Source organism: Balaenoptera musculus, chromosome X (genome assembly GCF_009873245.2).
Source record: "Balaenoptera musculus isolate JJ_BM4_2016_0621 chromosome X, mBalMus1.pri.v3, whole genome shotgun sequence".
In the NCBI taxonomy this organism is placed as follows: domain Eukaryota; kingdom Metazoa; phylum Chordata; class Mammalia; order Artiodactyla; family Balaenopteridae; genus Balaenoptera; species Balaenoptera musculus.
The window spans coordinates 45,476,415-45,493,413 of record NC_045806.1 but is presented as its reverse complement, the minus strand read 5'-3'; the positions used below and the strand labels follow the sequence as shown (position 1 = coordinate 45,493,413).

Below are 16,999 nucleotides of genomic sequence, written 5' to 3'. Positions count from 1 at the left end.
GCAACCAGCTCCAGAAATTACAATGCTTTCTTTAGGGTCTTTAGAAGACTGCCATTTGATTGCCCCAGTGAGAGCTGGTGCTATAGGCACAACAGTGATGTTAAAGAGCGTCCATTAATGACCAGAGCCAAGTAAATCAAAGACCCTGGGCCCAAAAGCCAGCTTTCTATATCAACATTTCACACGTGCCTACGTTTTCTTATTGGGATCTATTCCATTTCATAGTATATGGCATCCTGGCCCTGCACCCACCCCTCATTATATGCTAAAGTTAATGGAACTGGCCATTAAAAAGAATGAAATTTTGCCATTTGCAGCAACATGGATGGACTTGGAGGGCATTATGCTAAGTGAAATAAGTCAGACAGAGAAAGACAAATACTGTATGGTATCACTTATACATGGAATCTAAAAAAATAAGCTAGTAGGACTTTGCTGGTGGCGCAGTGGTTAAGAATCCTCCTGCCAATGCGGGGGACATGGGTTCGATCCCTGGTCCAGGAAGATCCCACATGTCGCAGAGCAGCTAAGCCCGTGTACCACAACTACTGAGCTTGCACTCTAGAGCCCACGAGCCACAACTACTGAGCCTACACACCACAACTACTAAAGCCTGCGCGCCGCAACTACTGAGCCCACGTGCCTAGAGCCCGTGCTCCACAACAAGAGAAGCCACCGCAATGAGAAGCCTGCGCACCGCAACAAAGAGTAGACCCCACTCGCCGCAACTAGAGAAAACCCGCGTGCATCAATGAAGACACAACACAGCCAAAAAATAAATAAATTTTTAAATATATATGTATATTTTTTAAAAACTAGTAAATATAACAAAAGAGGCAGACTCACAGATACAGAGAACAAACTAGTGGTTACCAATGGGGAGAAGGAAGGGGGAGGGGCGGTATAGGGGTAGGGGATTAAGAAGTACAAACTATTAGTTATAAAATAAGCTACAAGGATATATTGTACAACACGGGGAATATAGAATAAATGAAGCTAATGGAACTGTAGCTTAACTAACCCAGTAGTGGTTGCTGTGGTAACGTCCTTTAGTTCTACTCTTTAAACCTCTCCATATATTTCTTTTGGTAGCTTCCATGCTGGCTTATAGAACTTTGGTGCCAGTGACACTATTCTGGCTACAAGATTTATATGGTGGATTCTTACTTTCTAGCAGTTTCAACAGAGCCCATTGGCTACTTGCCAAGAATTAGAGAAATGTCATGGAAGCAATTCTAATGAGACCTTTCAAGAGCTCCTTCTCCTTGACAGGAAGGATCTTTGAAATCTAAGTTGAGATGTTGTACTTAATGCCAGTTTAGTCCCTGGAGGATATGCTTAAAAGGCTAATAATTAGTAAAATATTGGCTAACTCATTTTGGTTGACTTACTGCTCATATGTAGTATATAGTATGGGTGATGGTAGTATCATTCAAGGGAAGCATCATTGCCCACTATGTGGCAGACTATAGTAGACACCAAAATGAATCAGATTCATTCCCTGCACTTAAAGAATTTTGTCTAGTGAGGGTGACATGCAGTGCTCTTAGTACAAGATAACTGCTGGAATGGAGGCGTGCTGGGATAAGATATAGTGGGCACATGATAATGATAGCATCTCGGTATGCCTGGATGAAGCAGGAAAGCATTTATAGAGGAGATCAGCTTTTGAACTTAGCTAGATTAAGTAAATGTGTGCCACACAGACATGTGGGAAGAAGAGGTAAAAGAGTATACAAGGCATGTTTGGAGAACTACTATTAGTACAGTATTTCTGGAACATAAAATGTATAAGAGGAGGGAAATGGCGGACGATGTGTGAACAGTTGGGTAAAGCCTCTCTGTTGTACTATATCCGTAGAGCGCATCTGAGACCTGTGTCATATTAGCTATCTGTCTTTCCACTGCAGTAGGAGGAGGGCATTCAGTTTGTACTAGTGGCCTGAAGTATCCTTTCCACCTAAGACTTGATTTTGCCAATATTCCAGTGTGGAATTGAACCAGTGTTTGGCTCTTTCTCAACAGCTTCAACTCCGGAGGAGTCTCGGGATGGGAAGAAAGATAAAGAAGGGGACCGGGCGTCTGAGGAAGGCAAGCAGAAAGGCAAGGGCAGCAAACCGTTAATGCCCACCTCCACTATTCTTCGGCTTCTGGCAGAGTTGGTGAGATCCTATGTTGGTATTGCTACCCTGATTGCCAACTACAGCTATACTGTGGGCCAGTCTGAGCTGATCAAAGAGGTAAGATTTCTAATTTCTGCTTAATATTTTATACTTTTATCATTTGGATACCTGCTATGTGTTGAATGCTTTGCTAGGAGCCCGTGCATGCTAACCCAGTGATGAGAGAGGCAGAGGCCTCTTAAGACACATTAAAGAGCTAGGCCTTTTTTTCCATGATGTGGAGCCATCAGGCTCATTTGCAGGAAGTGAGTTGATGTAGTTTGTTAATTTGTTTTGTAGAAAATCACTTGGTCTGCCTTATTAGAGACTGCAAAAGGCAAGGTTGGAGTCAGACCAGTCAGGACACTGATATAGTAGTCTAGGTAATACAGGACCTTGATGAAGTTGGAGGGGGAAATGAATGAGTTGAAGAGATGTTTTACCAGTAGAAATGGACGAGATTGGATTTGGAGGATAAAGATGAAATCAAGGACTCGAGATGTTTCTTGTTTTATGTTTTTTTTATTCCTTTTGTTAGAAGAGGAAATGGTTCGAAGAGAAAATGTAGAATTTGAGAGGTATCTGTGGATCACCTAGGTAAAGGTATCTAAGAGACAGGAGAATAAATGAAGTATACAGTATTGGAGTTTATCTTCCAGATGTACTCACACCTGTGCAGACACCTGATGTGTAACAGTATTGGTAATAAATAGAATATAAGAAAAGCCTGAATGTTCATCAATAGAGCATGGGAAAGAATAAAGTCATATTTTATATGTCCTGATACAGAATTATCTTCAGGTTGGATTTTTCAAGTGAAAGGACACTTTAAGAAACCGTATCATGTTCCCATATATGTAAAAGGGGTACCCAAGGAGGTTTTTTTCATAAAGGAGACCTTGTTTTGGAGGTCACATAGTTATTTTATGGTTAGTAAGCAGTAAAGGGTGTGAGAATGGAACAGGGGCAATAATATTGCAGACAAAGAATCTATGACAGCAGCTGCCATTTTTTAAGCTATTTTTATCTTAATCCAAGCTTTTAAAATGCATACAAAACTACACTACTCCTAAGTGATTCACCAGTTAATTTTTCTTGGATGACTACCACTAAATTAAACATTAGAAACTCCACAAAAGCTAATCCCACTCACACCTTTGCATGTCTCCCCTTCCCCTTTGAACTTCCATAAGGTCACCATTATCTTGCGTTCGTGAATTGGGCTTGCGCTTTATATAAGTGGAATCTTACAGTATGTCCTGTGTCTGGCTTCTTTTGCTTAACATGTTTGCAACTACATCTTTGTGTGTAGTTTTAGTTTATTTTCATTGCTGTATAGAATTCCATTGTGTGAATGTAACACAGTCTTATCCATTCTAGTGCTTATTGACAGTTGGCTGGTTTTTCTTTTGGAAGTATTAAAAGTAGTGCTGCTACAGTCACTCTTACACATGTCTTGGTGAACATATATAAGTTCGTGTGTGTGTGTGTGTATTTATACACACACACTCACGTTCATACGTAAAGTTCATATATTTCTGTTGGGTGCTATGTGCCTAGGAGTGGAATTGCTGGTGTGTTCAGCTTTAGCAACTGATACCAAGTTTTCCAGAGCAGTCGTGTCAATTTATATTATCACCAGCACAGCATATGGGAGTTTGGATTATTTCACCTCCTTGCCAATACTTGGTATTCCTGTTTTTCATTTTAACCATTCTAGTAGGTTCATACTGGTATTGCATTGTGGTTAAAATTTCCCTGTCTTTATTGGCCATTTGTATATTCTCTTTTGTGAAGTGTCCAAGTCTTTTATTCTTATTTTCTACTGAGTTCTTTATATATTCTGGATATAAGTCCTTTATGGAATGTGTGTATTAAGTATACATTAGACATTTATTTCAAAGCTTATACTCATTTATGCCAGTTGTAGTTATAATAGCATACTTGTGGAATAAGACATTTAATTGCAAATTTATTAAGTATCTGCTTTAATATGTATCAAGTGACCTACTTACTGGTACTGGGTACTCATAGGTGCTTTACAGATACTATTGATAATCCTCACCTCAGCACTGCAAGGTTGTTGGTATTGCTCCCCTTAACAGAGAGAAGAGAAGGCTCAGAGAGGTCAGTAACTTGCCCAAGGCCACACTGCAGAGTAGCAAGACTAGGATTAGAGCCCAGGTCTCTGGTTTCATATCCAGATTCCTTCCACTGAGTCACGGTTGCACGAATCCACTCAGTCGCCCAAATTGCAAGGCTTGCTTTTTTTTCAGTTTTTACTGGTAATGTTACACTTTTTTCCAGAAAACTGTTTTAACTTTGTATTTTATTCACTACTGGGAAATTTTTATTTCTAATAGTTAACAGGGACACCTTATCTAATTTCCCAGAGCCTAGAATTCTTCAATGCATTTTTTAAAAAATATTTATTTATTTATTTGGCTGCGCCGGGTCTTTGTTGCGGCACGCGGGCTCTTTTAGTTGCAGCATGTGGGCTCTTGGTTACAGTATGCAGGATCTAGTTCCCTGACCAGGGCTCGAACCCAGGCCCCCTGCATTGGGAGCATGGAGTCTTAACCACTTGACCACCAGGGAGGTCCCTTCAATGCATTTTTTAAATTGAGGTAAAATGCACATAAAACTAAGTATCTTAAAGTATACAGTTGAGTGGCATTTAGTACATTCAGTGTCGTGCAACCATCATCTCTATCTGGTTCCAAAATCACCACTGCGTTTTGATCCAAAATCTACTTGAATGACAACAGAACTAAGTTTCTTTCTAAGATAAAGAATTAATCAGGGCAGAAATCATTTTTAGAGGGGGAGGGAAAGTCTGACTTAATATCCTTCCCTGTTATTGGGCCTTTTTTGCTATTTTAAGTAACCCTGCATTAACTATTTCTTCATATCCATATCTGTGACTGTGCTGTGTGTTTCTCATTCAACCCCTGCCAATTTTTAGCCCAGGGTCCTGGGCACATTGTAGGTTTCAGTAAATACTACAATTTAATTAGAAACTGGAGTAATTGTAGCACTGAATTAGGGATCAAGGTTTGAATCATCGCCATTGACTTAAGTGCTTTGGCAAGCCACATTTCTTTAGGTCTCAGATTAATGAAGATGTGTAAACTTGTGAAAAATGAATGGAATTTGGAAGCATAAACTCGAGATTTGTTACTCACTTGGCTTGCACCTTTAAGTCTTGGTTTTTTCATCTATAAAGTGGGCCTGATAACCATTGACTGGATGACTCCAAGGATCAGTTCTGTGTGCGTGTACCTTGTTGATGTGCAAACAGTATGGCATAATTGTGCTTGTGAGTAAATGTCATGATTAATGACTTTTCAGGACTGCAGTGTGCTAGCTTTTGTCCTGGACCACCTCCTCCCACATACCCAGAATGCAGAAGACAAGGACACACCTGCCCTGGCCCGCCTGTTCCTCGCAAGCCTGGCTGCCGCAGGGAGTGGCACAGATGCCCAGGTGGCCCTTGTGAATGAAGTAAAAGCAGCCCTGGGAAGGGCACTGGCTATGGCTGAGAGTACAGAGAAACATGCCAGGTAAAATCCATGCCTGACTTAGTGCTAATAACCAGTAGCATCCCCTAGCTTCATTCTTGTCCCATGGATTCCTTGCATTTGAACAAGAGTTCTGGTCATACTGGCACTGTACATTCTCTGGTTCTCTCAGATAGTTCTAGTGCTACAAAATACCCAAAGCACTAATGACACTTGGAGGAGGTGGGTAAACGGCTTAGAGAAAACAAAGGGATGTTTTCATTATATTTCTAGGGTCTTCAAGCAAGAAGTTGAGGGGGTTATTCTACTTTACTTTTTCAAATTATGTTTAAAGAAAATGAAGAATGCCTCCACCCAGGGAGTGAGTTCTTTCTTACCTGTTTAGATGTTACTTCCAGAAGGAAACACAAAGGAAACCAGGAGGGTTATCTGAGGCGAGTTAGTGAAGACGTGGCCTAAGAATGAGCTGTATTCACATGATAGAGATGTCAAACTTCTCTCCTAGGCTTCAGGCAGTGATGTGTATCATCAGTACTATCATGGAGTCCTGCCCCTCCACCTCCAGTTTCTACAGCAGTGCAACAGCCAAGACCCAACACAATGGCATGAACAACATCATTCGACTCTTCCTGAAGAAGGGACTGGTAAATGACCTGGCCAGAGTGCCTCACAGCCTGGACCTGTCCAGGTAAAATTATTCCTGACCTCCAGCACCAGGCTTTTGCCCTCTCCTTAATCGTGCTTCATACTTGTCCATTTGCCTAGTATTTCATGTATCCTCGCCAGATAAGTAATTAGCAGCCAGTGTGATAGGAAGAGTTTGGGTGTAGGCGGGAACCTGAGTTCTTAGTATTGTTGCTTTTAAGCAAGGCACTTTCCTTTCTTTGGGCCTTAATTCTCTCATTTGCTGCAAACTCATGAGTTGGTCTGTATCAGTAGTTTTTTCCTCAAGCTTCCCCCCTCTTAATTATCGTAAGAAGATCATTCTGGACCTTGTATTACATCTGGTTATGTCCTCTGAGTCTCTGTTACTCTAATACAGGTCCTTAATTTTTTTAATCTTCATTTTATTGCTGTTGTTCATGAACGAATTTATTGAAGTGATCAGACCTGCAGAATGTTTTCCTAGATTTGGTCCACTTGGTTCCACGCAGTGTAGTTTAACTTGTTGCTTTTACTCCCTGTGTGCTGTAAGCTTAGAGGTAGAGGCTTAATGGAGCAATTTAAACATTATTTGGCTAGGATATATCATAGATGATGTACATTTCATATTGTATCATGGGGCGATGCATCTCTTTGAACTACCATTAATCATGATAAGATTGACCACTAGGGTAGAGTGATAATTCATCATTGTACTGTTATATTTTCCTCCTTCTTACTAGAAAATAAACAGTGTTATTGCTTCAGCACTGTACAAATGTCTAGTTCCCTATCAACCATATACCTAATTAATGGTCTTAACACCAGTTGATAATCCTTGCCTGTGTCTTTTAATTTCTTAGAGGATTATCAGTGACAACTTTGTAATTTCTGTCATTCCTTCTACATTATTAGCTGCTGTATTTCTGTGATTATAGCTCCAGTTCAAGAGGGAAAGTTGGTTACCCTATAATACAGTTCCTACTAAAAAGGCAGGATAAAAACTTAATTTTTTCCCTTCAGTCACCAATTTTCAGAGTAAAGTCAAAAATGGGTTAAACTCCACCTCAAATACGAGCTCTGGCTTTCTATTTTCTGTGTAGTATTATGGACTCATGAATTTTCCTTGATTTTTAAAATCTGATTGAATTACTTGGATCACTAGTTATCCTTCTTTTCATGCTCATCCTGCACGTTCTTTTTCATTACACCTTTGGACTTGTGGGACCTCTTCAGACTGACTTCTTTATTCTTTTGATAACAACCTCATCAGTTTTTTTTAAATGTTTAAAAATTTTGAGCTCACAGTATAATGAGCACTGTATGTCTCACCTAGATTAGCCAGTGGTTAGCATTCTGTCCTATTTGCTTTAGTTCCCCCCCTCCTCTTTTCGTGAGGTAAATCATTTGAAATTTGTTATAAACGTGATGCTTAACCTCTGAATACTTCAGCATGTGTCTCCTAAGAACAAACATTCCATTACATAGCTAAAATACCATCATCACCTCTAAGAAGCTTACCATTAATATAATAATACTCACTATATACTTCATATTCATCTATCTCCAATTATTCCAAGAATGTCTTTATATCCTGGGGGAGAGTGTGTTGATCCAGGATCCAGAGAGCATCATTCATTGCATTTGATTGCCACGTGTCTCTTATTTTTTTGACGTTTGACTGTTTTGAAGAGTCCAGAAAGTCGAATGTCTTACAGAACATCCCATAGTCTGGATTTGTCTAATTGCTTCCTTATGGTTAGGTTCAGGGTAAACTTTTTTGGCAAGAATACTACATAGGTGATGTTTGCCTTTCTAAGTGCATCACATCAGGAGACGCATAATGCCAATTTGTCCCATTATTGGGTGATGCTAAGTTTGATCACATAGTTAATGGTTAGAGTTCCACTTTGTATTAACAAATTATCCGTGAGGTGATGCTTTGTGTTCACGTGAAGATCACGTGAATATCCTATGCCCTGAAGATTTTTAACTCAGTAGTTTTAGCATTCACTAGTGGTCTTTACCTAGATCACTTAACATTGCTGGTTGCAGTGATAGTTTTCTGATTCTCTCATTCCTGTGTATTAGCTGGCGTTCTTATATAATGAAGACCTCTTTCTGCCTGCATTTGTATCCCTGTGGCTGCAGATTATATTTAATGTGTTATAATCCATTACCATCATTATTCTTTTTGATGCTAAGATTTGGCCTGTGGTAATGACCCCATTAATTTTTTAAAGCCTTCTTGCTTTTGAAGGCCTTCTGGCACAACAAGATGTCTCAGGCTCACCTTGTACCTTCCATGTCCCATTCCTGGGATCAGTTGTTACTCTGATGAGCCTTGGTTCCTTTTAGTGTGGATTTCTGTGCTCAGTTCATCTCTGTATCTTCCTTTATCTCAGTCCCAACATGGCCAACACAGTCAATGCTGCTCTGAAGCCTTTGGAAACACTTTCCCGGATTGTGAACCAGCCCAGTAGCCTTTTTGGCAGCAAGAGTGCTTCTAGCAAGAGCAAGTCTGAGCAGGATGCCCAAGGAGCTGCTCAGGACTCTAATAGCAACCAACAGGACCCAGGTAGGGAATCAGCCAATGGACTGGAGAGCTGGCCGGGTGGGTGTAGTTATTTTATGGGCATGGCATCACAACTGTTCTAGCTTGGTATTGTTTCCCTGGGAACTTGCTGGCCTTCCACAGATCTGTCATAGTGGCGTGGGAATCTGCCCCACAAAGAATTCCTTAAAATTGCAGCCTTATTTGGCTATCCTCACACGTAGCCTTGTCTTTTCCTTTGTCACCCATTCATTTATTCTCTGAGAACTTGTAAATTTGCCCAGGGAAGGGACCTTACTGTCTTACGCTTGTCTCATGGTGCCCTGCACATAGGCACCCTTTGATTATTTTGCTGGTTGGTTGATTGTTTCAGGCGAGCCTGGGGAAGCAGAAGTGCAGGAGGAGGATCATGATGTCACTCAGACAGAGGTGGCAGATGGGGATATCATGGATGGGGAGGCTGAAACCGACTCAGTGGTGATTGCTGGGCAGCCTGAGGTGCTCAGTTCACAAGAGATGCAGGTAGGGAGGCAGATCACCCAGCATACCCCTGTTGTGGTGCTGAACCAAACCCCCAAGTGGTGTGGGTGGGTGAGTACTTTAGATCCTTGCCTAAATGCATTTGTCTATTTTGCAGAGGAGCACAGATGATAATGCTTAGTAGATGCTCAGTAAATGTGTTTGAATTGTATTAAATGAGGGGTGGGTACAGAGCCAGGATGCCATATACTATCGATATAAAATGGAGTAGATCCCAACAAGAAAACATAGGCACGGGTGAAATGTTGATATAGAAAGCTGGCCTGAGCCCTCTGGGCCCAGGGTCTTTGATCTACTTGGTTCTGGCCATTAATGGACTCTCCTTAACATCACTGTTGTGCCTCTAGCACCAGCTCTCACTGGGGCATTCAAATGGCAGTCTTCTACAGACCCTAAAGAAAGCATTGTAATTTCTGGAGCTGGTAGCAATGGTAAGAAATGGGGCCTACAGTCCTGAGCTGCTAGCTCTAAGGAGATCTGCATGTATTCCTGAATTCCTGAAGAGTATAAAGACTTAATCTGGTCTCAGATAACTGGGATGGACCCATTTGAAGGACAGTCTGAGTGTGGATTGGCAGCACCTGGTAGTTGCTGTGCTCTTAGCACCAAGTGTGTGGTGTTTATGTAACATCCTGTCACATATTATCCTAGAAATATATGCTCCCTTGCTGGCTTTTTTTAGGGTTGAGCACCAGCACAATGATAGACTTGTGTGCATCCATATATATGTTCTATTTCTCTCCAGGTTGAGAATGAGCTGGAGGACCTGATAGATGAGTTGCTTGAGAGGGATGGCGGATCTGGGAACAGTACAATTATAGGTGAGAGCCCCAGAACTGAGTATAGCCTCTTCCTTTGCCTCAGTCTCTCTCGGGAGGACCCTTTTTCTCATCATCTGCTTGCTCAGCTCTGCCTAAGGGCTCATAGCCAGCCTAGATTGCTGCTTGTCTTGATGTTGACAGTCTTACAGATGAGAAATTCACAAGCCATCTACAGACCTGTGGCTGGTCTGAAGTGTTGCCTCTGTGGGGGAGGTGGAGGGGGTGGCCATCAGTATAGATAATACATCAGGCACATCAAGAGTGTTTATTCATGGAGGCCTAGAGGAGGCTATAGAGGCTGTAGGGTGAGAAAGTGCTTTCCTTTCAGTTCTTCAGTGAATCCAGGAGCTTTCTGCCTCCAAGTCTCAGTAGTGTAAAAAGAGTGATCATTCCCTAAGGATCTCTTTTACAACTTTTACAGCTGAGTTGTAAAAAAGTTGCTTTTTACAACTCAGGAAAAACAGCAAAGGTACTCTACTGTCACCTGGCTCCAAGGGTATATGTTACTTGTTTTTATTTTATTGATGAAGAAAATCAAAGGATAAACAGAAGTAGACATGTATTCTTAAACTTGACAAGGCTTTTTCACACCCATTATCCTCTGCGGTTTCACAGTTAGTGGGATTGGCAGGGCAGATGTGATCATCCCATTTTACAGTTGAGGAAACTGAGACTCAGACAGGTAAAGTGACTGGCCAAGCTCACCTAGCTAGTCAACAGCAGAGAACCCAGGTCTTCCTCATCCAAAAAAAAAGTGGATATCTGCTGGGTGTACATAGCTACTTTAGGCCCACCCAATCTGGAAAGGGAAGTCCTCTGTTGTTCAGTGAAGGCTCTGCTCTGTAACCTTCAGTGAGCAGAAGTGGAGAGGATGAATCACAAGAGGACGTGCTGATGGATGAAGCTCCTTCCAACCTCAGCCAAGCTTCCACCTTGCAGGCCAACCGAGAAGGTGAGAGTGCCGAGGCCAGAAAGGCCTCCCTTCTTGCCCTGCACGTCTGACAGACACTATACTAGGGTTTTCCTGGAGGCAGCTGCCCACATGTGCAGAATAAGGAAGCATCTGTCTGCATGCGCTGACATACACCATCCACTTTATCCTCAGCCAGTTTTTCAAATAACATGTTAACTACTGCTTGCCCAAAAGTTTGTCACTTCTTACTTGGTTCGCTTTCTTCTCACCCACCTGCTATCATCGCTCCAGATTCCTTCTTACCAACAGGATGCAGTCAGTAGCAAAGTAGGGCTGGAAAGGCAAGGGGGCACCAACAGACTTGGCCAAGTCCTAGACCATGGCTCCTCAAGCACCACCCTATAGCCAGCCTCCACATTCAGCCGCATGGCTCAGCATATTGATGCATTGGTTGGCACTCTCAGGAAATCGGGGCTGGCTCACTAAGTCTGTACATCACCCCAGATCTGGTTCTTCCTCTCCTAGAGTCAAATACCCCATCGCCTTCCCACTCAATCTGCTGGCCTGCACAGTAGCCTGTTTTCTAGCTACTCAGTATAGTCCTCCAATGTGCTCCCTTTGTTTTAGATTCCATGAATATCCTGGACCCTGAGGATGAGGAGGAGCACACTCAGGAAGAGGACAGCAGTGGCAGTAACGAGGATGAGGATGATAGTCAGGATGAAGAGGAGGAGGAGGAGGAAGATGAGGAAGATGATCAGGTGAGGGGGGACTGTGTTTGGGTTGGTTCAGACATCCTCTTCCGTGGGAACACACAGCTGGAGAAAACCAACAGTCTGGGTTGCTAGCCTCAGCGCCTCCCTCCCTCATGTGCAAATGTGGCCATGACACCAGACTTCAGAAAATCCTTACCTCCAGCAATTCTCCATCTCCTATTTTCCCCTTAAGGAGGATGATGAAGGTGAAGAGGGAGATGAAGACGATGACGACGATGGCTCTGAAATGGAATTGGATGAGGATTACCCTGATATGAACGCTTCTCCCTTGGTCCGATTTGAGCGCTTTGACCGGGAGGATGATCTCATCATTGAGTTTGACAACATGTTCTCCAGTGCTAGTAAGACACAGGGGCTCAGCTGGGTTTTATCTCTTGATTCTTATACCCTGAACTAGAGCAGCTATCAATCTGATACAGAAAGCACCTCTTTTCTTATGCCAACTTCCTGGGGCAAGGGATATCTGAATCCATCTCTCTCAGTAAGTGTATACCTAGAAGGAGGGATTGTGAGAGGCTCCTTTTGTTCTCTCCACCTCAGTAAACAGGCAGCCAGCCATTTTAGAGCCTGGACAACTTGATGATTTGCTTGAATTAAAAAAAAAGTGAGACCAAGGCTGACTGCATCAGGCACCCATGTGTACACTATAGTGATAGGGCAATCACTAATCCTTATGTCTGTAACACTGGATCTTGAGAGTTTGGATAGACACCTTTGAGCTTGGCATTGGGGAGTAGATTTGAACACATTCACTCTGTTCATCAAGAATGCATCTTTTCGGAGGAGAGAGTGAATCTCTTCTCTCCTCCCCCATCAACGTCAAAGTTCCCTTTTAGCATCCAATTCTTAAAATCAAGCTGTCTTGAGAAGGCAGGTCTTTACTCCCAAATCACAAGCATGATATAGCAGAAAACACTGAACTGTTCTGGTCTGTTGTCTTGGCCAAGTAGTCTCTTACCTCTTTGAGCCTCAGTTTGTCACCTTTGAGCCTCAGTTTGTCACCTGTAAATGAAAAATGTGAAAAGAAAAAAAAATGGGGTGGATTACATAATTTTCAAGATACTTTCTATTCTGCGATTTTCTTTGCATTTTTGTGATTTCCATCAATCTTCCTTATTAAGTTGAGCCTCTGTCCATTCAGCAAATTGAACAAATATTTGAGGAGTGCCTACTGTGTCCTAGGTGCTAGGGATACAGCAATAAAAAAGAAAACAGTCCTTTTCCCTCATAGGAGCTTATGGTCTATTAGGAATTATGAGTAAGCAGGCATTACATTGTAGTATGGTAAGAAAGCACAGAGTAAAGGGTTTTTAGGCCCATTTGTAGAATCAGAAAAAGTGATATCTAGGCCAAGAACAAAAAGTACAGGTGAAGAAGGGGGAGAGGAGTGTTCAAGGTGGAGAGAACAGCATGTTTCTGAGGGGCCTACAAGCATCACTGTGGCTTAGTATAGAAAATGGATTGGGAGAAGGTACTATTTAGGAGGCTGTTGCAGTATCTAGGTGAGAGATGGTGGCATAAGCCATGGTAGTGTCAGTGATCGTAGATGAGGCATGGGAATGAGGGAGAAAGGACAAAGCTCAGGTTTCCGTGTGAGGAAGTAAGGCCCAGGAGACATGGTTCTGCTTGAACAACCATAGAAGAAATTTCTTTTTGGCACTGACCCCTTTGCATATTGTCCTTGCAGCAGACATCCCCCCATCCCCAGGAAATATCCCTACCACCCACCCACTGATGGTACGCCATGCAGACCACAGTTCCCTGACGCTGGGCAGTGGCTCTTCTACAACGCGTCTCACCCAGGGCATTGGGCGCAGTCAGAGGACCCTGAGGCAGCTGACGGCCAACACAGGCCACACCATTCACGTTCACTACCCTGGGAATCGTCAGCCCAATCCTCCTCTTATACTCCAGAGGTGAGTTACAAGGAAGATTGTTGGGCTCAATGAGCTTCAGCATTGTCTTGACTTGGGGGGATAATGCTCTTGTCACACACACAGATAATGTATTTGTCCTGTTTCTTTGTGGATTATATGTGCAGCCTTCGGGAGAATACCAAATTGTATAACATGTTCTTCTGCTTAAGTGTCCTGTACATACATTTAGCAGTCACTAAGCATCTCATATGCCAAACACTTAGCACTTAAGATATGGTCAGGACAGGATCCCTGCCCTTTGGCTTAGAGCTTCTCCCACTAGGGAGAAACAATTTTAGAAGTGAAAGGAAGGAATATAGGTATCATAATGGTCAATGTACAGACGGTAGTGGGTGTACAAGAGAGAGATTATACCCTAACACAGTGCCTGATATTATCAGTGATGCTCACTCTGTTCCAGGAACTATGGAGTAATACGCAGCCTTAGCCCAAAACAAGTTTGCAAACTGATGGAGTAGTTAGAAAAGTAACTAAGACTTATGTGCACTATGATCAGGTCCATAATAATGTCATGCATTTCGTAGAGGATACAGAAAGGATCTCACAATAACAGTTTGCAGTGCCCCTGTGGATGTACAGTGACCATGGTACCCCACCATCACCCTACAGGTTGCTTGGTCCCTCTGCTGCTGCTGACATCCTTCAGCTGAGCAGCAGCCTTCCCCTACAAAGCCGAGGCCGGGCCCGCCTCCTAGTGGGCAACGATGACGTCCACATCATCGCCCGGTCTGATGATGAACTACTAGATGACTTTTTCCATGATCAGAGTACAGCTACCAGCCAAGCAGGCAAGTTTATGTGGTGAAAGGGTAACGTTTGTCTGGTTCTTTTTCCCTGCTGAGGGAAAGCAGAACAGTATCTGCCCTGCCTGGAGAAATCCCATTTTATAGGAGCCAGAACCACTCAGTGATTTAGCCAAGGGCAATAAAAACCGTTTTACATCTGGATACCTATGATGTTCCAAACCTTGTGATAGACATTGGGTCCTGTTAGGGAAATACTGCAATTTTTGGATCAATTGATGCATGACAATGCCAAGAGTCTCACTCTGCTTTGTTTCCCTACAGGGACCCTGTCCAGCATCCCCACAGCCCTGACCCGTTGGACAGAGGAATGCAAGGTTCTTGATGCTGAGAGCATGCATGACTGTGTTTCAGGTGTGTGGCAGTTTGGTTATCAGGGCAGTAGTGAGTCTTCCAGGGCTGGGACAGTGCATGGAAAGTTGTTTCCCTGGTTCTCTGTGGCCCCAAGCTCTGCCTCTTGGCTTTCTCCCCCACCTCCCCTGAGCAGCCTCCGATCTTTGCTTCTTTGGTCCAGTTGTTAAAGTGCCCATTGTCAATCACCTGGAATTCCTGAGGGATGAGGAGCTGGAAGAAAGGCGGGAGAAACGCAGGAAACAACTAGCTGAGGAAGAAACAAAGATAACCGACAAAGGCAAAGAAGATAAGGAGAACAGGGATCAGAGTGCACAGGTGATTCCCAAGAGCTGGGAGGACTCATCTTTGGCTATGTCTGCCTTAACTTTCCCACGGTTTTAGCATACATGTGGTTGGCCCCAAGAGTCATTGAAGATTCTAGGACGTTCACATTGAAACTGAGAAATGATCCACTTCAAATTCACTGTACACTTGAATGGTTTTTAGGGGAAAAGAATTCAAACCCAGGGGGAAAATTGTTTCTCCGGTGTTTTGCTGGGGAAAACTGGAGTCAGAACCAGAGCAGCTCCTGACTCAACAGCTCCTGACTCACTGTACAGTCTCTACTTTCAGTGAATACAGCTAGACAAGAACAATGACCTTGACTAAGCCCATGCTCTTAATGGTTCAATTCCGTTTCGGTGGATTGCCTTCTTAAGTGTCAGGGAAAACTTACCAATATGATTCCATTCCAACATTTGAATAAGTTGGGCTTAGGCTTCAGATCAGAGAAAATGTTCCTACCCTGAACCCCATGACCACATGTCATTTTCTAGGGCTCAATTTGTGAAATCTCTAACATGATTTTGGTTTTTCTGAAACTTCTGGAACCTTGAATAGTATAGCTTTGAAATAAATGAAGTAAATGCTGATAAAAATACAAGGAAACTAAAAGACTTGAGTGAAAGACTTTATTATACCTCACTCAACAGGGCATCAGATTTAAAAGGATATTGAAATGTTCAATTATGATAACAAGCTTGATCTAACAAATATCTTTGTATAGAACTTTTGCCTAATAAATAGTAACATTGTTTCAAGCACATGTAAAGGGATAGGAAATAAGCCTGGCATTTTGTAAGCCGGAGTGTACAAAATGAGCCCAAGGAAGGGAAATATATATAGGTGAAACTTTTAAGAAATTCTTGCTTGTCTCAGCGATTGTGTTCAGGTCATGTCCTATGTCCAAGCCCATCTCCAATGTGGTTTTTATTATCCTTTCCTCTCATTGTTTAGTCAGCCCCCTGACAGTTTCCCCCTTGTCCCCAAGCAATCCTTGAGCATGAGTATGTATTAGAGAAATTGGAGGTATGTTTGCATGCTAAAGTGCTCATCTTCCATCCAGGTCATACGTGTCATATGTGGGAGATGGCAACTATTAAAGTTGACCTCTATCTCATGTGCTTGCAAAGTCCCACATTGGTCTGTCCCTTTTCTTTGCAGTGTACTACATCTAAGACAAATGACTCCACTGAACAGAACCTCTCAGGTAACTCTCCCTCCCTTTTCCCCTTCTTGATAATTGGTTGGTTTTTTATCCTGACCCAAATAGCTGGCCCAAGTGGGCTGAAGATGAACGCTGGTGCTCTGTGGGATGAGGTAGTAGATTGTATAGTTTTAGGGTCATACCCCATCTTGGAGATAACTATACAGTCTACTGTCTTTCCCACGGTGGTGCGCTTCCCCTCCGACGTGCTGTGTTTTTAGGTTCTCATTCTGATTATGCTGTACTGCGTTCTGGCATGTGTAGTGAGGCCATGTGTCCTGTCCCCTTTACTGACCCCCATGGTGTGGTGCTTAATGAGAACACCTGATGACAGTGGTTCCTAAATGCTAGTCCGCAGTGGAAATGAACAGAATAAGGGAGGTTTAATGAGTTTCTCAAAAAGCTGAGTTTGTTCAATTTAAAGGACTATTATAAATTACAGAGATTATGT

The 16,999-nt window shown here is 42.7% G+C and overlaps 1 protein-coding gene across 12 annotated transcripts in view; it reads left to right on the top strand.

Annotated features, from left to right (window-relative positions):
• Positions 1–16,999, top strand: part of HUWE1 (HECT, UBA and WWE domain containing E3 ubiquitin protein ligase 1) — a 138,858-nt gene that overhangs the window by 101,201 nt on the left and 20,658 nt on the right. For 10 of the 12 annotated variants that reach the window (XM_036840528.1, XM_036840526.1, XM_036840532.1 and 7 more), the window contains 14 exons: positions 2,026–2,240; positions 5,514–5,725; positions 6,189–6,371; positions 8,731–8,903; positions 9,253–9,401; positions 10,165–10,240; positions 11,094–11,192; positions 11,781–11,914; positions 12,102–12,270; positions 13,617–13,845; positions 14,476–14,654; positions 14,934–15,023; positions 15,184–15,338; positions 16,506–16,551. In XM_036840528.1, coding sequence (XP_036696423.1) covers positions 2,026–2,240; positions 5,514–5,725; positions 6,189–6,371; positions 8,731–8,903; positions 9,253–9,401; positions 10,165–10,240; positions 11,094–11,192; positions 11,781–11,914; positions 12,102–12,270; positions 13,617–13,845; positions 14,476–14,654; positions 14,934–15,023; positions 15,184–15,338; positions 16,506–16,551 — 2,109 coding nt within the window. The remainder of the gene's footprint in view (positions 1–2,025; positions 2,241–5,513; positions 5,726–6,188; positions 6,372–8,730; positions 8,904–9,252; positions 9,402–10,164; positions 10,241–11,093; positions 11,193–11,780; positions 11,915–12,101; positions 12,271–13,616; positions 13,846–14,475; positions 14,655–14,933; positions 15,024–15,183; positions 15,339–16,505; positions 16,552–16,999) is intronic. The other 2 variants (XM_036840535.1, XM_036840536.1) reach the window with 2 other exon arrangements.